Source organism: Hyperolius riggenbachi, chromosome 4, assembly GCF_040937935.1.
Source record: "Hyperolius riggenbachi isolate aHypRig1 chromosome 4, aHypRig1.pri, whole genome shotgun sequence".
In the NCBI taxonomy this organism is placed as follows: domain Eukaryota; kingdom Metazoa; phylum Chordata; class Amphibia; order Anura; family Hyperoliidae; genus Hyperolius; species Hyperolius riggenbachi.
This window is the reverse complement of record NC_090649.1, coordinates 68,847,843-68,865,465: the sequence shown is the minus strand read 5'-3', so window position 1 is coordinate 68,865,465 and position 17,623 is coordinate 68,847,843. Positions and strand designations below refer to the sequence as shown.

General features: G+C 48.1%; 1 protein-coding gene across 1 annotated transcript in view; it reads left to right on the top strand.

Annotated features, from left to right (window-relative positions):
• The window catches only part of LOC137570376 (aminopeptidase NAALADL1-like), a 68,187-nt gene that overhangs the window by 20,724 nt on the left and 29,840 nt on the right, over nt 1-17,623 (top strand). The window contains exons 6-9 of the mRNA XM_068279051.1: nt 2,285-2,378; nt 4,607-4,705; nt 15,942-16,027; nt 17,180-17,299. Coding sequence (XP_068135152.1) covers nt 2,285-2,378; nt 4,607-4,705; nt 15,942-16,027; nt 17,180-17,299 — 399 coding nt within the window. The remainder of the gene's footprint in view (nt 1-2,284; nt 2,379-4,606; nt 4,706-15,941; nt 16,028-17,179; nt 17,300-17,623) is intronic.

The window sequence follows — 17,623 nt, the reverse complement described above, 5'->3', positions numbered from 1 at the left end:
TTCAAAAATGTGTTTAGCATCATTCCCCTAACTAAAACGCAGCATCCCCGCAACTGGACACTAACTAACAACAACAAACAAACACAGAACACTTATATCGTGCTTTTCTCCTTTTGACTCAAAGCGCCAGAGCTGCAGCCACTAGGACGCGCTCTATAGGCAGTAGCAGTGTTAGGGAGACTGGCCCAAGGTCTCCTACTGAATAGGTGCTGGCTTCTCCACGCGTCTGTCAGTGGCGGATCTCCGCCTCTCCCCCGCCCCTCTCAGTGAAGGAAGACTGAGAGGGGCGGGGGAGAGGCGGCGATCCGGGCTGACAGACGTGCTGAGAGGCAGAGCTGCAGCTCATAGCTCTGCCTCACACGGAGTGCACAGGGCAGCAAAATCCACCACCAAGAAAGTCGTGGATTTTGCAAGGGGAGTTTGGGGGGATTTAGTTAGTGTCCAGTTTCGGGGATGCTGCGTTTTAGTTAGGGGAATGATCATGTTAAACACATTTTTGAAATAGAAAGCAGAATTTTAAGAGAGCTCAGAGTCTCTTTAAGTGCTTCAGAAAACATCACTGTATTCAACCCAAGTTGGGTTCAATAGCTCAGAGAACCTCTTTTGCACAGATAATCATTTTAACTCTTCCTGCACTGGAAAACAATACGTGACTCTTTTCTTTGCTAGCAATGTTCTATTTCTTAGCGGCACTACTCATACAATTCATTATATCATACGTTTATTTTAGCTTCAGGATTGCTCTAAAGAGGAACTGCAGTGAAAAATTACATAATGAAAAAAAAAAGAGCTTAATTTTTACAATAATTATTTGTACATGATTTAGTCAGTGTTTTCCCATTGTAATTTTTTTTCCTCTGTCTGATTTCTGTGAAAGGAGATGCTGCTTTTTTGGTAGTTGGAAACACCTGTTATTTCCCACAATGCAACAAGGCTCCCACAGTGTGATGTCAGTACCCAGGTGCTGACATCACACTGTGGGAGGGGTTTCACCACAATATCAGCCATACAGAGCCCCCTGATGATCCGTTCGACAAAAGGAAAGGATTTCTCATGGGAAAGGAAGGGGGTATCAGCTACTGATTGGGATGACGTTCAATCCTCAGTTAAAGTTTCCTCTTTAATCATGCTTATTTTTCTCTGTGACTTGCTCTTTTCTAATTTTTCGACACTTCTCACAAGTGAAATTGCAACTACATGAAGTTTCGTAAGTCACCTGCAATTGCAGACCTGTCTCGATGGTCCATTTGGTGAATATGCCGGCCTGTGTGCTCTGTCATGCACCTGCTTGATCCACTTCCTCTTTGGCGAGTTCTCTGATGTTCCCACATCCATTGCGTCACATATTGCTGGATGGTGCTCACATTGTGCCCAACATACGTGGCAATTACACTGATCGAGAAATATGGGTCACTCGGTTCCAGGATACGGTTTCAACCAAAAGTAGGCGTCACGTGACCCGATCCATATGAAAACATAACCATTTGCATAGGACTCTCTCTTCCCTGTGATTTGCATATGGCTGTGTGCATTTCTTCATGGTGTTGTAATTTCATTTGTAAGGAGTGATTATGACCTACTCTCTCTCATTATTTCCCATTTCTACTTCCGCACCAGTACCTGACGCCTAATCTTAACCACCCCCCACGTGTAACATTAACCACCCACTGCTGACAATCACAGCAAAAGGCATCCATTGAAATAGAGGCATTGAGGGGTAATATTAATAGTGGGTGCCCAAATTTCCCCTCAATACCGTTATTTCAATGGGCATCTATGGCAGCATCCAAACTTCCGCCACTGGCGGGAACCCAAATTTCCTGCTACCTCATCCATGTTTTTTGCACTTATTATTTCCCATGCTTTGTTTAACCGTGTTCGTATTCCCAAGCTCTTCACACTGACAGGGCTGGTGCACACCAGAGCAGTTCTGGAGCGTTTTTAAAAACTGCTTGGGTAATTTATTTCAATGGGATGGTGCTCACCAGAGCAGTTCGTTTTTTCCACAAATGCAAACTCGGGGGGCTGCAGCATTTTTATAGATTTCTGAGGCGTTTTCTGCTTTACTGTAACAATATATGAAATCTGCTACACAAAAACACTCTAAAAAACCCTAGGCATGTTTAGAAAACCTCTCTAAACGTGCCTAGAATCGCTCTGAAAATCTGCTTCAAACACCTCTAGCGTTTTGCGGATCTGCTAGAGGTTTTTGGTGTGCACTGGGCCTTACAGATGGATTTCCTCTCTCCTGCTAAGTTCTTGACTTCCTTCCTGTGTTTTGCAGAGCACACCTACAGGATCCCGGAGTCTGAGATCCAGGGCATTTCCCACATACCTGCACAACCTATAGGTTTTGAAGATGCCAAGTCGTTAATATGGTAATTCTATTATGGCTCTATATAGATATACTTAGTACCAATTGATGCACTAACTAGAGATGGGGAAAATGCTCCATGTCAGTTTTAAGCAGAAATAAGGTACTTTTTTTGGCATGCTATTCCAACTGTTACTGGAGTCAATTCTTTTTTATTATTATTATTGCTATTATTGGGAGGTGGTTAAAGGTGTGGGAGTGGCCTAAATATTTGCAGAAACCCCTTAATAGTATGAAAGCTCCGGTATAATGGCTCAAGAGATTGGTACAGTGAACCAGTGGGGAAAAAAACATTTGTTGCAATGAAGGCACTGCAAGGGCGGGCGGGGGGTTGGGTATAATAACATCACAGGTATTTCCAGTAGGACTTATGGAAGTTTATTGCTTTGAAAGCAAGTCATCCAGGCATCGCCACAACTACAGCAACATCCCTGTTATCCGGCACACGGTGATGGGCTGATGCCGGATAAGTTTGCTTTCTGGTTGCTTAAGACTGAGTGTTATGAATAGGCCCACTTAATACAGTACAATCCCTGACCCTGTAAACATACCATGAACTCTGCAATAAATATTAAAATACAGTAATTGAAAGTATATTAACCTTGTGAGGGCCATGGAATCCAGTCTTTAACCACTTCAGTGTTGTTTCACCTTATGCAACTTTCACCTCCCATTCATTCGCCAATAACTTTATCACTACTTATCACAATGAAATGATCTATATCTTGCTGTTTCCGCCACCATTTTAGCTTTCTTTGGGTGATACATTTTGCTAAGAATTATTTTAATATGAATCCATTTTAACAGGAATATTAAGATAAAAATTGAAAAAATGCATTATTTCTCAGTTTCAGACATCATAGTTCTAAAATAACACGTGCTACCATAAGTAAAACCCACATATTTTATTTGTCCATTTGTTCCGGTTATTCCACGATTTAAATTATGTCCCTATCAAAATGTATGGCACCAATATTTTATTTGGAAATAAAGGTGCATTTTTTTCAGTTTTGCATCCATTACTTATTACAAGCCCATAATTTAAAAAATAACAATAATATACCTTTTTGACATGCATATTAAAAAAAAGTTCAGGCCCTAAGGTAACTATTTAGGTTTTTTTCATTGTAGATTTTTTATTCTTTCACAAAAAACATTTTGTGTGACTATTGGGGAGTGTAGGAGGTAAGGTGTTAATTTTAAAAGTAAAAAAAAAATGTAATTTACTGGAAATTTTATTTTCCAGATGTAATTTTACTATTTGGCCACAAGATGTCCTTGCACCTATCTTCTGTATGCGTAGTATTACTATGCAAAACGGAAGCAAAACGTGGACGTGTAAGTATGGACTTTGTAAATGACGGAGCCGTCTCATAGACAGCGTCAGTAATTCATACAGGGACTTAGATCAATGAATGGGAACTGTATTCCCATTCATTGATCTCGAGGCTAACGTGCAGCGGGTGGCGGAAGCGCTCGTGGAAGCGAACGGCAGCAAGGGTGGCATTTTGGATGTAGCAGCTACGTCCGAAAAGCTAAGGTAGTTAAAGAGACACTGAAGCGAAAAAAATATATGATGAATTGGTTGTGTACTATGAATAATTACTAGAAGATTAGCAGCAAAGAAAATATTCTCATATTTTTATTTTCAAGTATATAGTGTTTTTTCTAACTTTGCATCATTCTCTAATATGTGCAGATTACACAACACTCAGCATTCAAAATGAGTCTTTCAGAGCAGTCTGTGAACTAATGACCTCTCCTCTAGCAGAGGAAAAGTAAATAGTTAACTAACAGTTGAGATAATAAAAGTCAGAAAACAGCCCTCTCCACGACTTTTGAAAGTCGTAGAGATAATGGCTTTTTTGTATAGAGATAACAACTGGAGTTTCTTCCTGTACTGGAAACAATTAGACTGATGTATCTGATCTTAATGTTTTATTTCTTAGATGTACTACACATATAAATCATAATAGCATAGTTTTTTTTTTCGCTTCAGTGTCTCTTTAAGCACAGCAGAGCCCACAAAAGCCTAAGAAGTTGGCCTTCATTACTGTGAGTACCGCTGAAGATTTGTTCTGGTTGGTAGAGACTTCTTCTTAGTTGAGTTCTGGATAACTGGGCCTCTGCTGTACTTTTTTTTTTTTTTACTGGACACACTTTTCAGGACATTTGAAGATAATGGAATGTAAGTTGCAGTGACTACAAAAATGTGCTGCTGTTTATTCACAGTGAACTGGGTGGAAACGAAGCACCGAGCAACTGGCAAGGATCTCTGGGCTGCTCTTACAGACTAGGACCTGGATTCCAAGCAGGGAAATACAGTAATAGGTAAAATACGTTAGGTAATAGGTCACCTGCTGTAAGAGATGTTAGTCTCACTGGAGAATGGTACCTAGTGTTTTATAACGTGTGTGTGTGTGTGTGTGTGTGTGTGTGCGTGCGTGCGTGCGTGCGTGCGTGCGTGCGTGCGCGTGGTATATGTGTGTGTGGTGGTAGTGTATGTGTGGTGTGTGTGTGCGTGTGCGTGCGTGCATATGTATGTATGTATGTATGTATGTGTGTGTGTGTGTGTGTGTGTGTGTGTGTGTGTGTGTGTGTGTGCGCGTGGTATATGTGTGTGTGTGTGTGTGTGTGTGCGTGTGTGTGTGTGTGTGTGTGTATGTGTGTGTGTGTGGTATAAGTGTGTGTGTGTGGTGGTGGTGGTGGGTGTGGTATAAGTGTATGTGTGTGTGTGTGTGTGTGTGTGTGTGTGTTAGTGGTGGGTATGGTGTAAGTGTGCATATTGGTGGTGGTGTGAGTGTGGTGGGGGTCGAGTGGTGGTAGTGTATGTGAGGTGGGTGTGGTATAAGTGTGTGTGTGTGTGGAGTGGTGTATTGTATAAGTGTGTGTGGAGTGGTGTATTGTATAAGTGTGTGTGTGAGTGGTGTGTGTGTGTGTGTGTGTGTGTGTGTGTGTGTGTGTGTGTGTGTGTGTGTGTGTGTGTGTGTGTGTGTGTGTGTGTGTGTGTGTGTGTGTGAAGTGGTGTATTGTATAAGTGTGTGTGGAGTGGTTTATTGTATAAGTGTGTGTGTGGAGTGGTTTATTGTATAAGCGTGTGTGTGGAGTGGTTTATTGTATAAGCGTGTGTGTGGAGTGGTGTATTGTATAAGTGTGTGTGTGTGTGTGTGTGTGTGTGTATGTGTGTGTGTGTGGTATAAGTGTGTGTGTGTGGTGGTGGTGGTGGGTGTGGTATAAGTGTATGTGTGTGTGTGTGTGTGTGTGTGTGTGTGTGTGTGTGTGTGTGTGTGTGTGTGTGTGTGTGTGTGTGTGTGTGTTAGTGGTGGGTATGGTGTAAGTGTGCATATTGGTGGTGGTGTGAGTGTGGTGGGGGTGGAGTGGTGTATAGAGTTGGGCCGAACCTCCAATTTTAGGTTCGCGAACCGGGTTCGCGAACTTTCGCGGAACGTTCGGTTCGCGTTAAAGTTCGTGAACCGCAATAGACTTCAATGGGGATGCGAACTTTGAAAAAAAAAAATTATGCTGGCCACAAAAGTGATGGAAAAGATGTTTCAAGGGGTCTAACACCTAGAGGGGGGCATGGCGGAGTGGGATACACGCGAAAAGTCCCCGGGAAAAATCTGGATTTGACGCAAAGCAGCGTTTTAAGGGCAGAAATCACATTGAATGCTAAATGACAGGCCTAAAGTGCTTTAAAACATCTTGCATGTGTATACATCAATCAGGTAGTGTAATTAAGGTACTGCTTCATACTGACACACCAAACTCACCGTGTAACGCACCGCAAACAGCTGTTTGTGTAGTGACGGCCGTGCTGGACTGGTGCGCACCATGGCGAGAGGGCAGGTTTTGGTGGCTTTACAGACCATATGGTCGCCTGGCTGATGTAGCTGAATGACAGAACAGTGACTGTCCAGCTGATCAAATTTGGTCTGACCACAATGAAGCAACGACCTTATTATCTTTTGTGTGCCCCCCGAGACACTCATCTAGGCGCCGGTCATTGCTTCATTGTGATACGCAAGCCCCTTCACCACGGCAAGGTAATGATCACGAAGGGGAATGGGCGCATGTACATGCCTTTTCTTTTGTTGTTGCAGCTGCCCGCAGTGCAGCCAGAAAAATTAGGCAGTCATGTACACGCACCAGAAAAATTATTACAGCGGCCGCTGCTAGCAGCGGCCTAAATAATTCAGCAATCCACCTGGAGTCCCGGACCCTGTTGGTGGTGGCGGAGAAGGTAGTCAAGCGGCCTGCAGGCAGACATGCTGTGTGGAGGGACTGGGAGCGACTTAGTCTTCTTGGGGCAGGCCAGGCAGCCAGTCACACGGCGTGCAGGCAGAGATGCTGTGTCTGCGGGGACTGACTTAGTCTTGGGGCGAGCAGCAGCCCTCCGGGATCCATGCCTCATTCATTTTGATAAAGGTCAGGTACTGAACACTGTCGTGACCTAGGTGACTTCTCTTCTCAGTGACAATGCCTCCAGCTGCGCTGAAGGTCCTTTCTGACAGGACGCTTGCGGCAGGGCAGGAGAGAAGTTGGATGGCAAATTGGGACAGCTCTGGCCACAGGTCAAGCCTGCGCACCCAGTAGTTCAAGGGTTCCTCATCGCTGTTCACAACAGTGTCTACATCCACACTTAAGGCCAGGTAGTCGGCTACCTGCCGTTCCAGGCGTTGGTGGAGGGTGGATCCGGAAGGGCTACGGCGAGGCGTTGGACTAAAGAACGTCCGCATGTCCGACATCACCATGAGATCGCTGGAGCGTCCTGTCTTTGACTGCGTGGACACGGGAGGAGGATTAGTGGCAGTGGTACCTTGCTGGCGTTGTGCTGTCACGTCACCCTTAAAGGCATTGTAAAGCATAGTTGACAGCTGGTTCTGCATGTGCTGCATCCTTTCCACCTTCAGGTGAGTTGGTAACAGGTCCGCCACTTTGTGCCTGTACCGAGGGTCTAGTAGTGTGGCCACCCAGTACAGCTCATTCCCCTTGAGGTTTTTTATACGGGGGTCCCTCAACAGGCAGGACAGCATAAAAGACGACATCTGCACAAAGTCGGATCCAGTACCCTCCATCTCCTCTTGCTCTTCCTCAGTGACGTCACGTAAGTCAACCTCCTCCCCCCAGCCGCGAACAATACCACGGGAAGGTTGAGCAGCACAAGCCCCCGGCGACGCCTGCTGCGGGTGTTCTCCTGCCGCCGTCCCCTCCTCCTCCCCCAAAGAAACACCTTGCTCATCATCCTCTGAGTCTGACTCATCTTCTGCACACGACTTCTCTTCTTCCTCCTCCTCCCCCCTCTGTGCTGCCGCAGGTGTTGAGGAAACAGCTGGGTCTGATGAAAATTGGTCCCATGCCTGTTCCTGCCGTAACGGTTCCTGGTCACGCTCATTCGCAGCTTCATCCGCCACTCTACGCACAGCACGCTCCAAGAAGTAAGCGTAGGGAATTAAGTCGCTGATGGTGCCCTCACTGCGGCTCACCAGGTTGGTCACCTCCTCAAACGGCTGCATGAGCCTGCATGCATTTTTCATCAGTGTCCAGTTGTCGGGCCAGAACATCCCCATCTTCCCAGACTGTTTCATTCTACTGTAGTTGTAGAGGTAGTGGGTGACGGCTTTCTTCTGTTCTAGCAGGCGGGAGAACATGAGCAGGGTCGAATTCCAGCGAGTCGGGCTATCGCAAATGACGCGTCTCACCGGCATGCTGTTTTTCCGCTGAATTTCCGCAAAGCGTGCCATGGCTGTGTAAGACCGCCTCAAATGCCCACAGAACTTCCTGGCCTGCTTCAGGACATCCGCTAAGCCAGGGTACTTTGCCACAAATCTTTGAACAACTAGATTCATGACATGTGCCATGCAGGGTATGTGTGTCAGCTTCCCCATATGCAAAGCGGCAAGCAGATTGCTGCCGTTGTCGCACACCACGTTGCCTATCTCCAGGTGGTGCGGAGTCAGCCACTCATCCACCTGTTTCTTAAGAGCAGCCAGGAGAGCTGCTCCAGTGTGACTCTCCGCTTTGAGACAAGACGTGTCTAAGATGGCGTGACACCATCGTACCTGGCATGCAGCATAGGCCCTGCGGAGCTGGGGCTGTGTAGCTGGAGAGGAGAACTGCCACTCAGCCAAGGAGGAGGAGGACAGCGAAGAGCATGTAGCAGGAGGAGAGGAGGTGGCAGGAGGCCTGCCTGCAAGCCGTGGAGGTGTCACAATTTGGTCCGCTGCGCCCTGCTTGCCATCGTTCACCACCAGGTTGACCCAATGGGCTGTGTACGTAATGTAGCGGCCCTGCCCGTGCTTGGCAGACCAGGCATCCGTGGTCAGGTGGACCCTTGACCTAACGCTCTTCGCAAGAGATGACACCACTTGCCTCTCAACTTCACGGTGCAGTTGGGGTATGGCCTTTCTCGAAAAATAAGTGCGGCCTGGCATCTTCCACTGCGGTGTTCCGATGGCCACAAATTTACGGAAGGCCTCAGAGTCCACCAGCCGGTATGGTAACAGCTGGCGAGCTAACAGTTCCGCCACGCCAGCTGTCAGACGCCGGGCAAGGGGGTGACTGGCCGAAATTGGCTTCTTCCGCTCAAACATTTCCTTCACGGACACCTGACTGCTGCTGTGGGCAGAGGAGCAGGAAGCGCTCAAGGGCAGAGGCGGAGTGGAGGAGGGTGCCTGTGAAGGTGGAAGGGAGAAAGCGGCAGAAGCAGATGATGCACCTGAAGGAGGAAGAGGAGAAGGAGGGTGACTTTTCTTTTGTGTGCTGCTGCTGCTTTTGCTCAGGTGGCCATCCCATTGCTGTTTGTGCCTTTTCTCCAGGTGCCTTCGTAAGGCACTTGTCCCTACGTGAGTGTTGGCCTTTCCACGGCTCAATTTTTGTTGGCAGAGCGAACAGATGGCTTTGGTCCGATCTGAGGCACACACATTAAAAAATTTCCACACCGCTGAGCCACCCTGGGATGTGGGCACTATGGGGACCTCAGCAGCTGATGCTGAAGGGCAAGTTGGCTGGCTGTACATAGGTGGCGATACATGGTGCCGGACACTGCCACCAGCTGTTTCTGACGAAGAGCTGCCCCAGCTTCTTCCAGCAACTTCTCTCCTCCTCCTACTCTCTGACTCCCCCTCTGAACTGTCCCCCTCTTCATCTCCTCTATTGGGAACATACAGAGGATCCCTATCATCGTCATCATCGTAATCATCCTGCCCAGCTTCGCTTGCCTCAGACAAATCCAAACATGCACCATCAGTAGGTCCTTCATCCTCCTTACACGTTACATCCATAGTGTTGCCGCGTAACTCAGACATATGAGCTGGTGAAAATTCATCTGGCTGTAACAACAATGGCTGTGCATCAGTGATTTCAACACTAAATAATTCTTGCGAAGTGTCAAATGCAGCGGAAGTGGTGCTAGTAGTAGCGCTGGTGGCTGAGCAAGATGAGGTGTTCTGTGTCGCTAAATACTCAACCACGTCCTGACAATCTTGGGAGGTGATGGGACGTGCCTTCTTCCGAGCACTGTACTGTGGGCCAGGTCCACACGAAATTTCATTTACACGACCTCGCGCAGACCTGCCGGGTGGCCTTCCTCTGGCTCTGGCACTACCTCTTCCTCTACCTGTTTTGTCCATATCGGGTATGCACGGAGTGGTATATCACACTGCGTGCACTCACGTAGGTAGGTGGGTTCACTTAACTGCACAGGTATGCGCACTGATGCGGTGGGTTCACTGAACAGAACAGGTATACAGTGGCGGGTTCACTGAACAGAACAGGTATGCAGTGGCGGGTTCACTGAACAGGTATACAGTGGCGGGTTCACTGAACAGAACAGGTATACAGTGGCAGGTTCACTGAACACAACAGGTATGCAGTGGCGGGTTCACTGAACAGTACAGGTATACAGTGGCGGGTTCACAGAACAGAACAGGTATACAGTAGCGGGTCCACTGAACAGAACAGGTATACAATGGCAGGTTCACTGAACACAACAGGTATGCAGTGGCGGGTTCACTGAACAGAACAGGTATACAGTAGCGGGTCCACTGAACAGAACAGGTATACAGTGGCGGGTTCACTGAACAGAACCGGTATACAGTAGCGGCTCCACTGAACAGAACCGGTATACAGTGGCGGGTTCACTGAACAGGTATACAGTGGCGGGTTCACTGAACAGAACAGGTATGCAGTGGCGGGTTCACTGAACAGGTATACAGTGGCGGGTTCACTGAACAGAACAGGTATACAGTGGCAGGTTAACTGAACACAACAGGTATGCAGTGGCGGGTTCACTGAACAGTACAGGTATACAGTGGCGGGTTCACAGAACAGAACAGGTATACAGTAGCGGGTCCACTGAACAGAACAGGTATACAGTGGCAGGTTCACTGAACAAAACAGGTATGCAGTGGCGGGTTCACTGAACAGAACAGGTATACAGTAGCGGGTCCACTGAACAGAACAGGTATACAGTGGCGGGTTCACTGAACAGAACCGGTATACAGTAGCGGCTCCACTGAACAGAACCGGTATACAGTGGCGGGTTCACTGAACAGAACAGGTATGCAGTGGTGGGTTCACTGAACAGGTATACAGTGGCGGGTTCACTGAACAGAACAGGTATACAGTGGCAGGTTCACTGAACACAACAGGTATACAGTGGCGGGTTCACTGAACACAACAGGTATGCAGTGGCGGGTTCACTGAACAGTACAGGTATACAGTGGCGGGTTCACAGAACAGAACAGGTATACAGTAGCGGGTCCACTGAACAGAACAGGTATACAGTGGCAGGTTCACTGAACACAACAGGAATGCAGTGGCGGGTTCACTGAACAGTACAGGTATGCAGTGGCGGGTTCACTGAACAGTACAGGTATGCAGTGGCGGGTTCACTGAACACAACAGGTATGCAGTGGCGGGTTCACTGAACAGAACCGGTATACAGTAGCGGCTCCACTGAACAGAACCGGTATACAGTGGCGGGTTCACTGAACAGAACAGGTATACAGTGGCGGGTTCACTGAACACAACAGGTATGCAGTGGCGGGTTCACTGAACAGGTATACAGTGGCGGGTTCACTGAACAGAACAGGTATACAGTGGCAGGTTCACTGAACACAACAGGTATGCAGTGGCAGGTTCACTGAACAGGTATACAGTGGCGGGTTCACTGAACAGTACAGGTATACAGTGGCGGGTTCACAGAACAGAACAGGTATACAGTAGCGGGTCCACTGAACAGAACAGGTATGCAGTGGCGGGTTCACTGAACAGTACAGGTATACAGTGGCGGGTTCACAGAACAGGTATGCAGTGGCAGGTTCACTGAACAGAACAGGTATGCAGTGGCAGGCTCACTGAACAGGTATACAGTGGCGTGTTCACTGAACAGAACAGGTATACAGTGGCGGGTCCACTGAACAGAACAGGTATGCAGTGGCGGGTTCACAGAACAGGTATGCAGTGGCAGGTTCACTGAACACAACAGGTATGCAGTGGCGGGTTCACTGAACAGGTATACAGTGGCGGGTCCACTGAACAGAACAGGTATGCAGTGGCAGGTTCACTGAACACAACAGGTATGCAGTGGTGGGTTCACAGAACAGGTATGCAGTGGTGGTTTCACAGAACAGGTATGCAGTGGTGGGTTCACAGAACAGGTATGCAGTGGCAGGTTCACTGAACAGGTATGCAGTGGTGGGTTCACTGAACAGGTATGCAGTGGTGGGTTCACTGAACAGGTATGCAGTGGTGGGTTCACAGTACAGGTATGCAGTGGTGGGTTCACAGAACAGGTATGCAGTGGTGGGTTCACTGAACAGGTATGCAGTGGTGGGTTCACAGTACAGGTATGCAGTGGTGGGTTCACAGAACAGGTATGCAGCCAGGAACAAGCTAAGCCTAACTAATCTTTCCCTATGAGAGACAGTCTGCAGCAGCTCGCCCTACTCTTACTAATGCAGGCACGCGAGTGACCGTAATGGCCGCCGCTGCCTGCCTTATATAAGGGGGGTGGGGCTCCAGGGGCTAGTGTAGCCTAATTGGCTACACTGGGCCTGCTGACTGTGATGTAGAGGGTCAAAGTTGACCCTCCATGTGCATTATGGGGCGAACCGAACTTCCGCAAAGATTCGCCTGCGGGACGCGAACGCGAACCACGGAAGTTCGCATGGAACCGTTCGCAGGCGAACCGTTCGGCCCAACTCTAGTCATGATGCAACTGGGGGAATCTGAAGGAGAAAACGATCAGCGTGATGATACCAACATCAGGCCATCTGCTTTAGGAAATGCTGGCCCCAGCAGCTATGACGAAGAAGTGGAGGAGGAACAGCTGGAGTTGGAGCAGGAATTTCATGCCACCACTGACGAGGGCCAGAGCGGTGCACGTTGGACTTCCACAATTCAGCGCGAATGGTCAGCAGAAGCAGACCAGGAAGAAGGTGACGACTATGATGCATCACAACTATCACAACGCTCACAAGAGGATGGTGGTGTATTGTATAAGTGTGTGTGTGCATGGGTGTGCCAGACGTGTGTGTGTGCATGGGTGTGCCATGGGTGTGCCATAAGTGTGTGTGTGTGTGTGTGTGTGTGTGTGTGTGTGTGTGTGTGTGTGTGTGTGTGTGTGTGTGTGTGTGTGGTAGTGGTGGGTATGGTGTAAGTGTGTGTGTGTGTGTGTGTGTGTGTGTGTGTGTGTGTGGTGGTGGTGGTGGTGGGTGTGGTATAAGTGTATGTGTGTGGTAGTGGTGGGTATGGTGTAATCTATATATATAATAGACTAAGTGCCTCAACCTTCAAACAAGAAGAAGAAGTACTTTGCATGAGAAAATGTATGCGTGCTCAAACACCAAGTTTAAGGCCTCTTTTCCACGGACTGTTGAGCTGTGTGCTCAGCAAGCAGTTACCAGGCAGCAGTGAGCAGATACCAGGCAGCAACAAGCAGTTACCAGGCAGCAGCAAGCAGTTACCAGGCAGCAGTGAGCAGATACCAGGCAGCAGCAAGCAGTTACCAGGCAGCAGCAAGCAGTTACCAGGCAGCAGTGAGCAGATACCAGGCAGCAACAAGCAGTTACCAGGTAGCAGTGAGCAGTTACCAGGCAGCAGCAAGCAGTTACCAGGCAGCAGCAAGCAGTTACCAGGCAGCAGTGAGCAGTTACCAGGCAGCAGTGAGCAGTTGTGAGAGTTTGAGAGCCATTTCACTGCCTATTCACAGTCCATGGAAAAGAGGCCTTACCCTAGCAAGTCTGACATTGCAAATCTGGCCTAATTGGCTATTCATGAGGCAATGCTCATGCAAATGCATGCACAAACCAATACCACAAAGCAGTCACCCTGCTACATGCTACATTAGCACTATCCGGCTTAGTGCACACCAGAGCGGTTCGGCAGCGTTTTGCGATCCACTTGCGGCTGCGGATACGCTTGGGTAATGTATTTCAGTGGGCTGGTGCACTGCACACCAGAGCGGGAGGCGTTTTGCTGAAACGCATACTCCCGAGGTGAGGCATTTTTTGGATTGCGGAGGCGTTTCTGCCTCCAATGTAAAGTATAGGAAAAACGCAAACCGCTCTGAAAAACGGCAGTTCAGAGCGGTTTTGCAGGCGTTTTTGTTACAGAAGCTGTTCAGTAACAGCTTTACTGTAACAATATATGAAATCTACTACACCAAAAACGCTTTACAAAACCGCAAAATGCTAGGTGAAATGCTACAGAAAAATAAGAAAAAGCGTTTCAAAATCTGCTAGCATTTTGCGGATCTGCTAGCAGTTTTTGGTGTGCTCCAGGCCTCCAGGAGTGCCACGGGGAGGATTCCCAATGCCCCCTTTTTATACAACTGGGGGGACCGCAGGGTCCCAGGCTCTCTCACTGCCTGGAAACCACAGCGGCACCCCGGAGGGGGAGGCTGGGTGGCGTGGACGACCCCCCCCCCCCCAAGTGTGGCCAGCGCCGGGGAGAGCCGTCTGCACCCACCTCCCAATATTAAAAACAGGCACTTACCTTAACGTCCATTGCGTTCTGCTACATGCGCATTAATTTTGGGGCACCACATGAGAAAGGAGAGAAGCATGGGTCACCCCGAGCTTTAGAGCTCAGGGCTGGCTCACATACAGCACTCCAGAGGGGGGGGGGGGGGGGGGGGAGGACAGGCGCACTCACTCCAGGGTTCACACCACCGGAGCAAGCCATCCACCACCTGCCTCCAAAGGATACAAACTGCACAAAATGCTTTCCATGAGAAAATTAATGCGCATGTAGCTGAACCCAATGGACGTTAAGGTAAGTGGCTGTTTTTAATATTAGGAGGTGGGTGCGGACGGCTCTCCCCAGCGCTGGCCACACTTGGGGGGGGGGCGGCTGCACCACTTAGCCTCCCACTCCGGGGTACCGCTGTGGTTCCCAGGCAGCGAGAGAGCACTTTGCAGTATTGGTTTTTTGACCCTGCATAGTTTGGCATGCGAAAGCAAATGCATATTTGCATGAGCATTGCCTCATGAATAGCCAATTAGGCCGGATTTGCAAAGCCAGACTTGCTAGGGTTAAACTTGGTGTTTGAGCACGCATACATTTTCTCATGGAAAGCCTACTTCTTCTTGCTTCAAGGTTGAGGCACGTACTCTATTAGATAGATAGATGCGGAGTATGCTACGACGCGGGTTGGCTAGTTGTGCATATTGGTGGTGGTGTGTGTGTGGTGGGGGTGTGTGTGGAGTGGTGTATTGTATAAGTGTGTGTGTGTGTGTCTGTGTGGTGGTGGGGGTGTGGTATAAGTGTGTGTGTGTGTACAATACATTTGATTTAATATAGACATCAAATTAAATGAGGATCTATTATAAATACGGGTATGCTCAGATACATGCTGCACACAGTTTTTCCCTCAAGAAATACAATTGTCACATAAAACTGCATTTTTTTTTATATTTTCTTTTTGTTATAGTTGATAATAACATTTGAAACATTTAAGTGTGACAAACATGCAATATGATGTGCCCTCCCACTTTCCTCCGCAATAAAGTTTCCCTAGTGTCTACTGGTTCCCCCCCCCCCCCCCGCCTCATAAAGCTCTTCTGGTATCTAGTGGTTTCCCCTTCCCTTCTTCCCCAATAAAGTTTCCCTAGTGTCTACTGGTTTCCCCCTCCCTGCCTCATAAAGCTTTTCTGGTATCTAGTGGTTTCCCCTTCCCTTCTTCCCCAATAAAGTTTCCCTGGTCTAGTGGTTTCCCCACTTCCTACCCCCTTCCCCCAATAAAGCTTCTCCGTTGTCTAGTGGCTTTCCCTCTCTGTACCTCCTCAATACAGCTTCCCTTGTGTCTAGTGGTTCCCCCCCTCCCTCCCCAATAAAGTTCCCCTTGTGTTGTACTAGTTCTTCCCCCTCCCTTCTTAATAAAGCTCCCCTGGGGGTGTTAGTCAAACACGGGAGGTGCACGGGACGTGGTCCTATGAAGTATAAATGTGTGTGTATGGACATGGGTATGATGTGTGCATGATGTCTCTATGTGTGTATTCATGTACGTATGTGTGTATGTTTCTAACAACAGTGTCCTCATAACTGCTTTCATCTTTTTCCTCAGCGACGTCCAGGTTAATGTTTACAATTGGCGAACAATAAAGCAATCCGCCAATGTGATGGGCATTATCAGAGGATCTGTAGAGCCTGGTGAGTCATAAATATGTAGCCATTACAGCAAGATAAGGAATCCGGCTATCACTGAACAGCATATTTGTACACCAGTATATGCAGCTGTAGAGTTCATCTGTTACTTAGTGATAATATTATTCATTGAGGTAGTTAAGGTAGAACATGTGCCAGTCATCTCCTCTACCATATTCATGTATAATTGTTAGGATAGCCATACATGTAGCAATTTGGCTGTACGATCGACTATTCAATTCTATTCAATTTGAGGCTCCAGCCTCAGGGCGCAGTGTAGGTAGGGGCGCACAACTCACTCAGCTATCATTCCCCTATTGTGTTTGCAGCAGAGAGAAATAAGAAAAGGGGATACATGGCAGTGACTGCAAGCCAGATAACTAGAGATTAAGGTGTTGGGGACCCTGGGGAGCCTCTTAGTCTACTAGCAATCAGTGTGTGACAGCTGGGTGGAACGGATTTAGGGGGCGCACTTTGGTGTCTCAGCCTTGGGTGCTGGAGGACCTTGTCCTGGCTCAGCTCTGAATCGATTTTTGCATTCAGAGCATGGAGACATAACATCGATCAGATCGAATGTGAGGCTAAATCGCATAGGACATCATTTGTAGTGTGTGGGTCACTAGTCGATCAAATTTCGATGAACCATACTGAAGTCGATTCTTTAATAAAGTCGATCGTTTTGTCAATTGAATCAGAATTGCTAGACGTATGGCTAGTCCAGGTAGGATTCAGTATTGTATAGACAAAGGAAGGACAAAGACTTATGCTGGGAATACACGCGTGGATTTTGCCACTCGATTCCGCTCCCGATCGTTTTCCACGCTCGATTCTGCAGGCGATTCTCTTATCTTCCATTCATTTTTCTTATCTTTTCCCATTGTCCTCCATGCAGAATCCAACGTGGAAACGATCGGGCCGGAGATCGGATATGTCGGAAATTATCTATCGAGCCATCTAAATGGCTCAGAATCGACCCGTGTATCATTAGACATAGACAAAGTCTCTGCAGGATCTTATCATTATCTGTCACCTTATTGGGTGTTGCTGGATGTTTCTATGCCACTCCTAAACTATGTATGATGTACTTGTGTTGCTGGATGTTCTGAGTGTATCGTGCATGAACCCTGTATGGATAGCTCCTGTGCTCTGTATCTCCAGACAGGTACGTCATGTATGGCAACCACAGGGACAGCTGGGTCCATGGAGCGATCGACCCCAGCAGTGGCACCGCTGTTATGCTGGAAATCACAAGAATTCTGGGAACTAAAGTAAAAGAAGGTAATCGCAATCCATTCAATCACCTCAAAACATGGCAGCCTCTGGATAGTCCAGAAGCTTCCAACATCCTCTTCTACTGGGCCGTTCCAGTGCTGGGACCCCCTGAAAGCCATCATCAAGCCCTTGTCTACGGCTCGTGCCTGTGCAGTGGCATGGACCCCATTGGCCTCGGATTTTTCCACCGAAGCCCGAGCGGGTCCGTGCAGTTGTGCAGACGCAGTGCGGCTGCTCTTATTCACATAGTTACATTTGGGTTAGAAAAAGACATACGTCCATCGAGTTCAACCAGAGAACAAAGTACAACGCCAGCCTGCTCCCTCACAT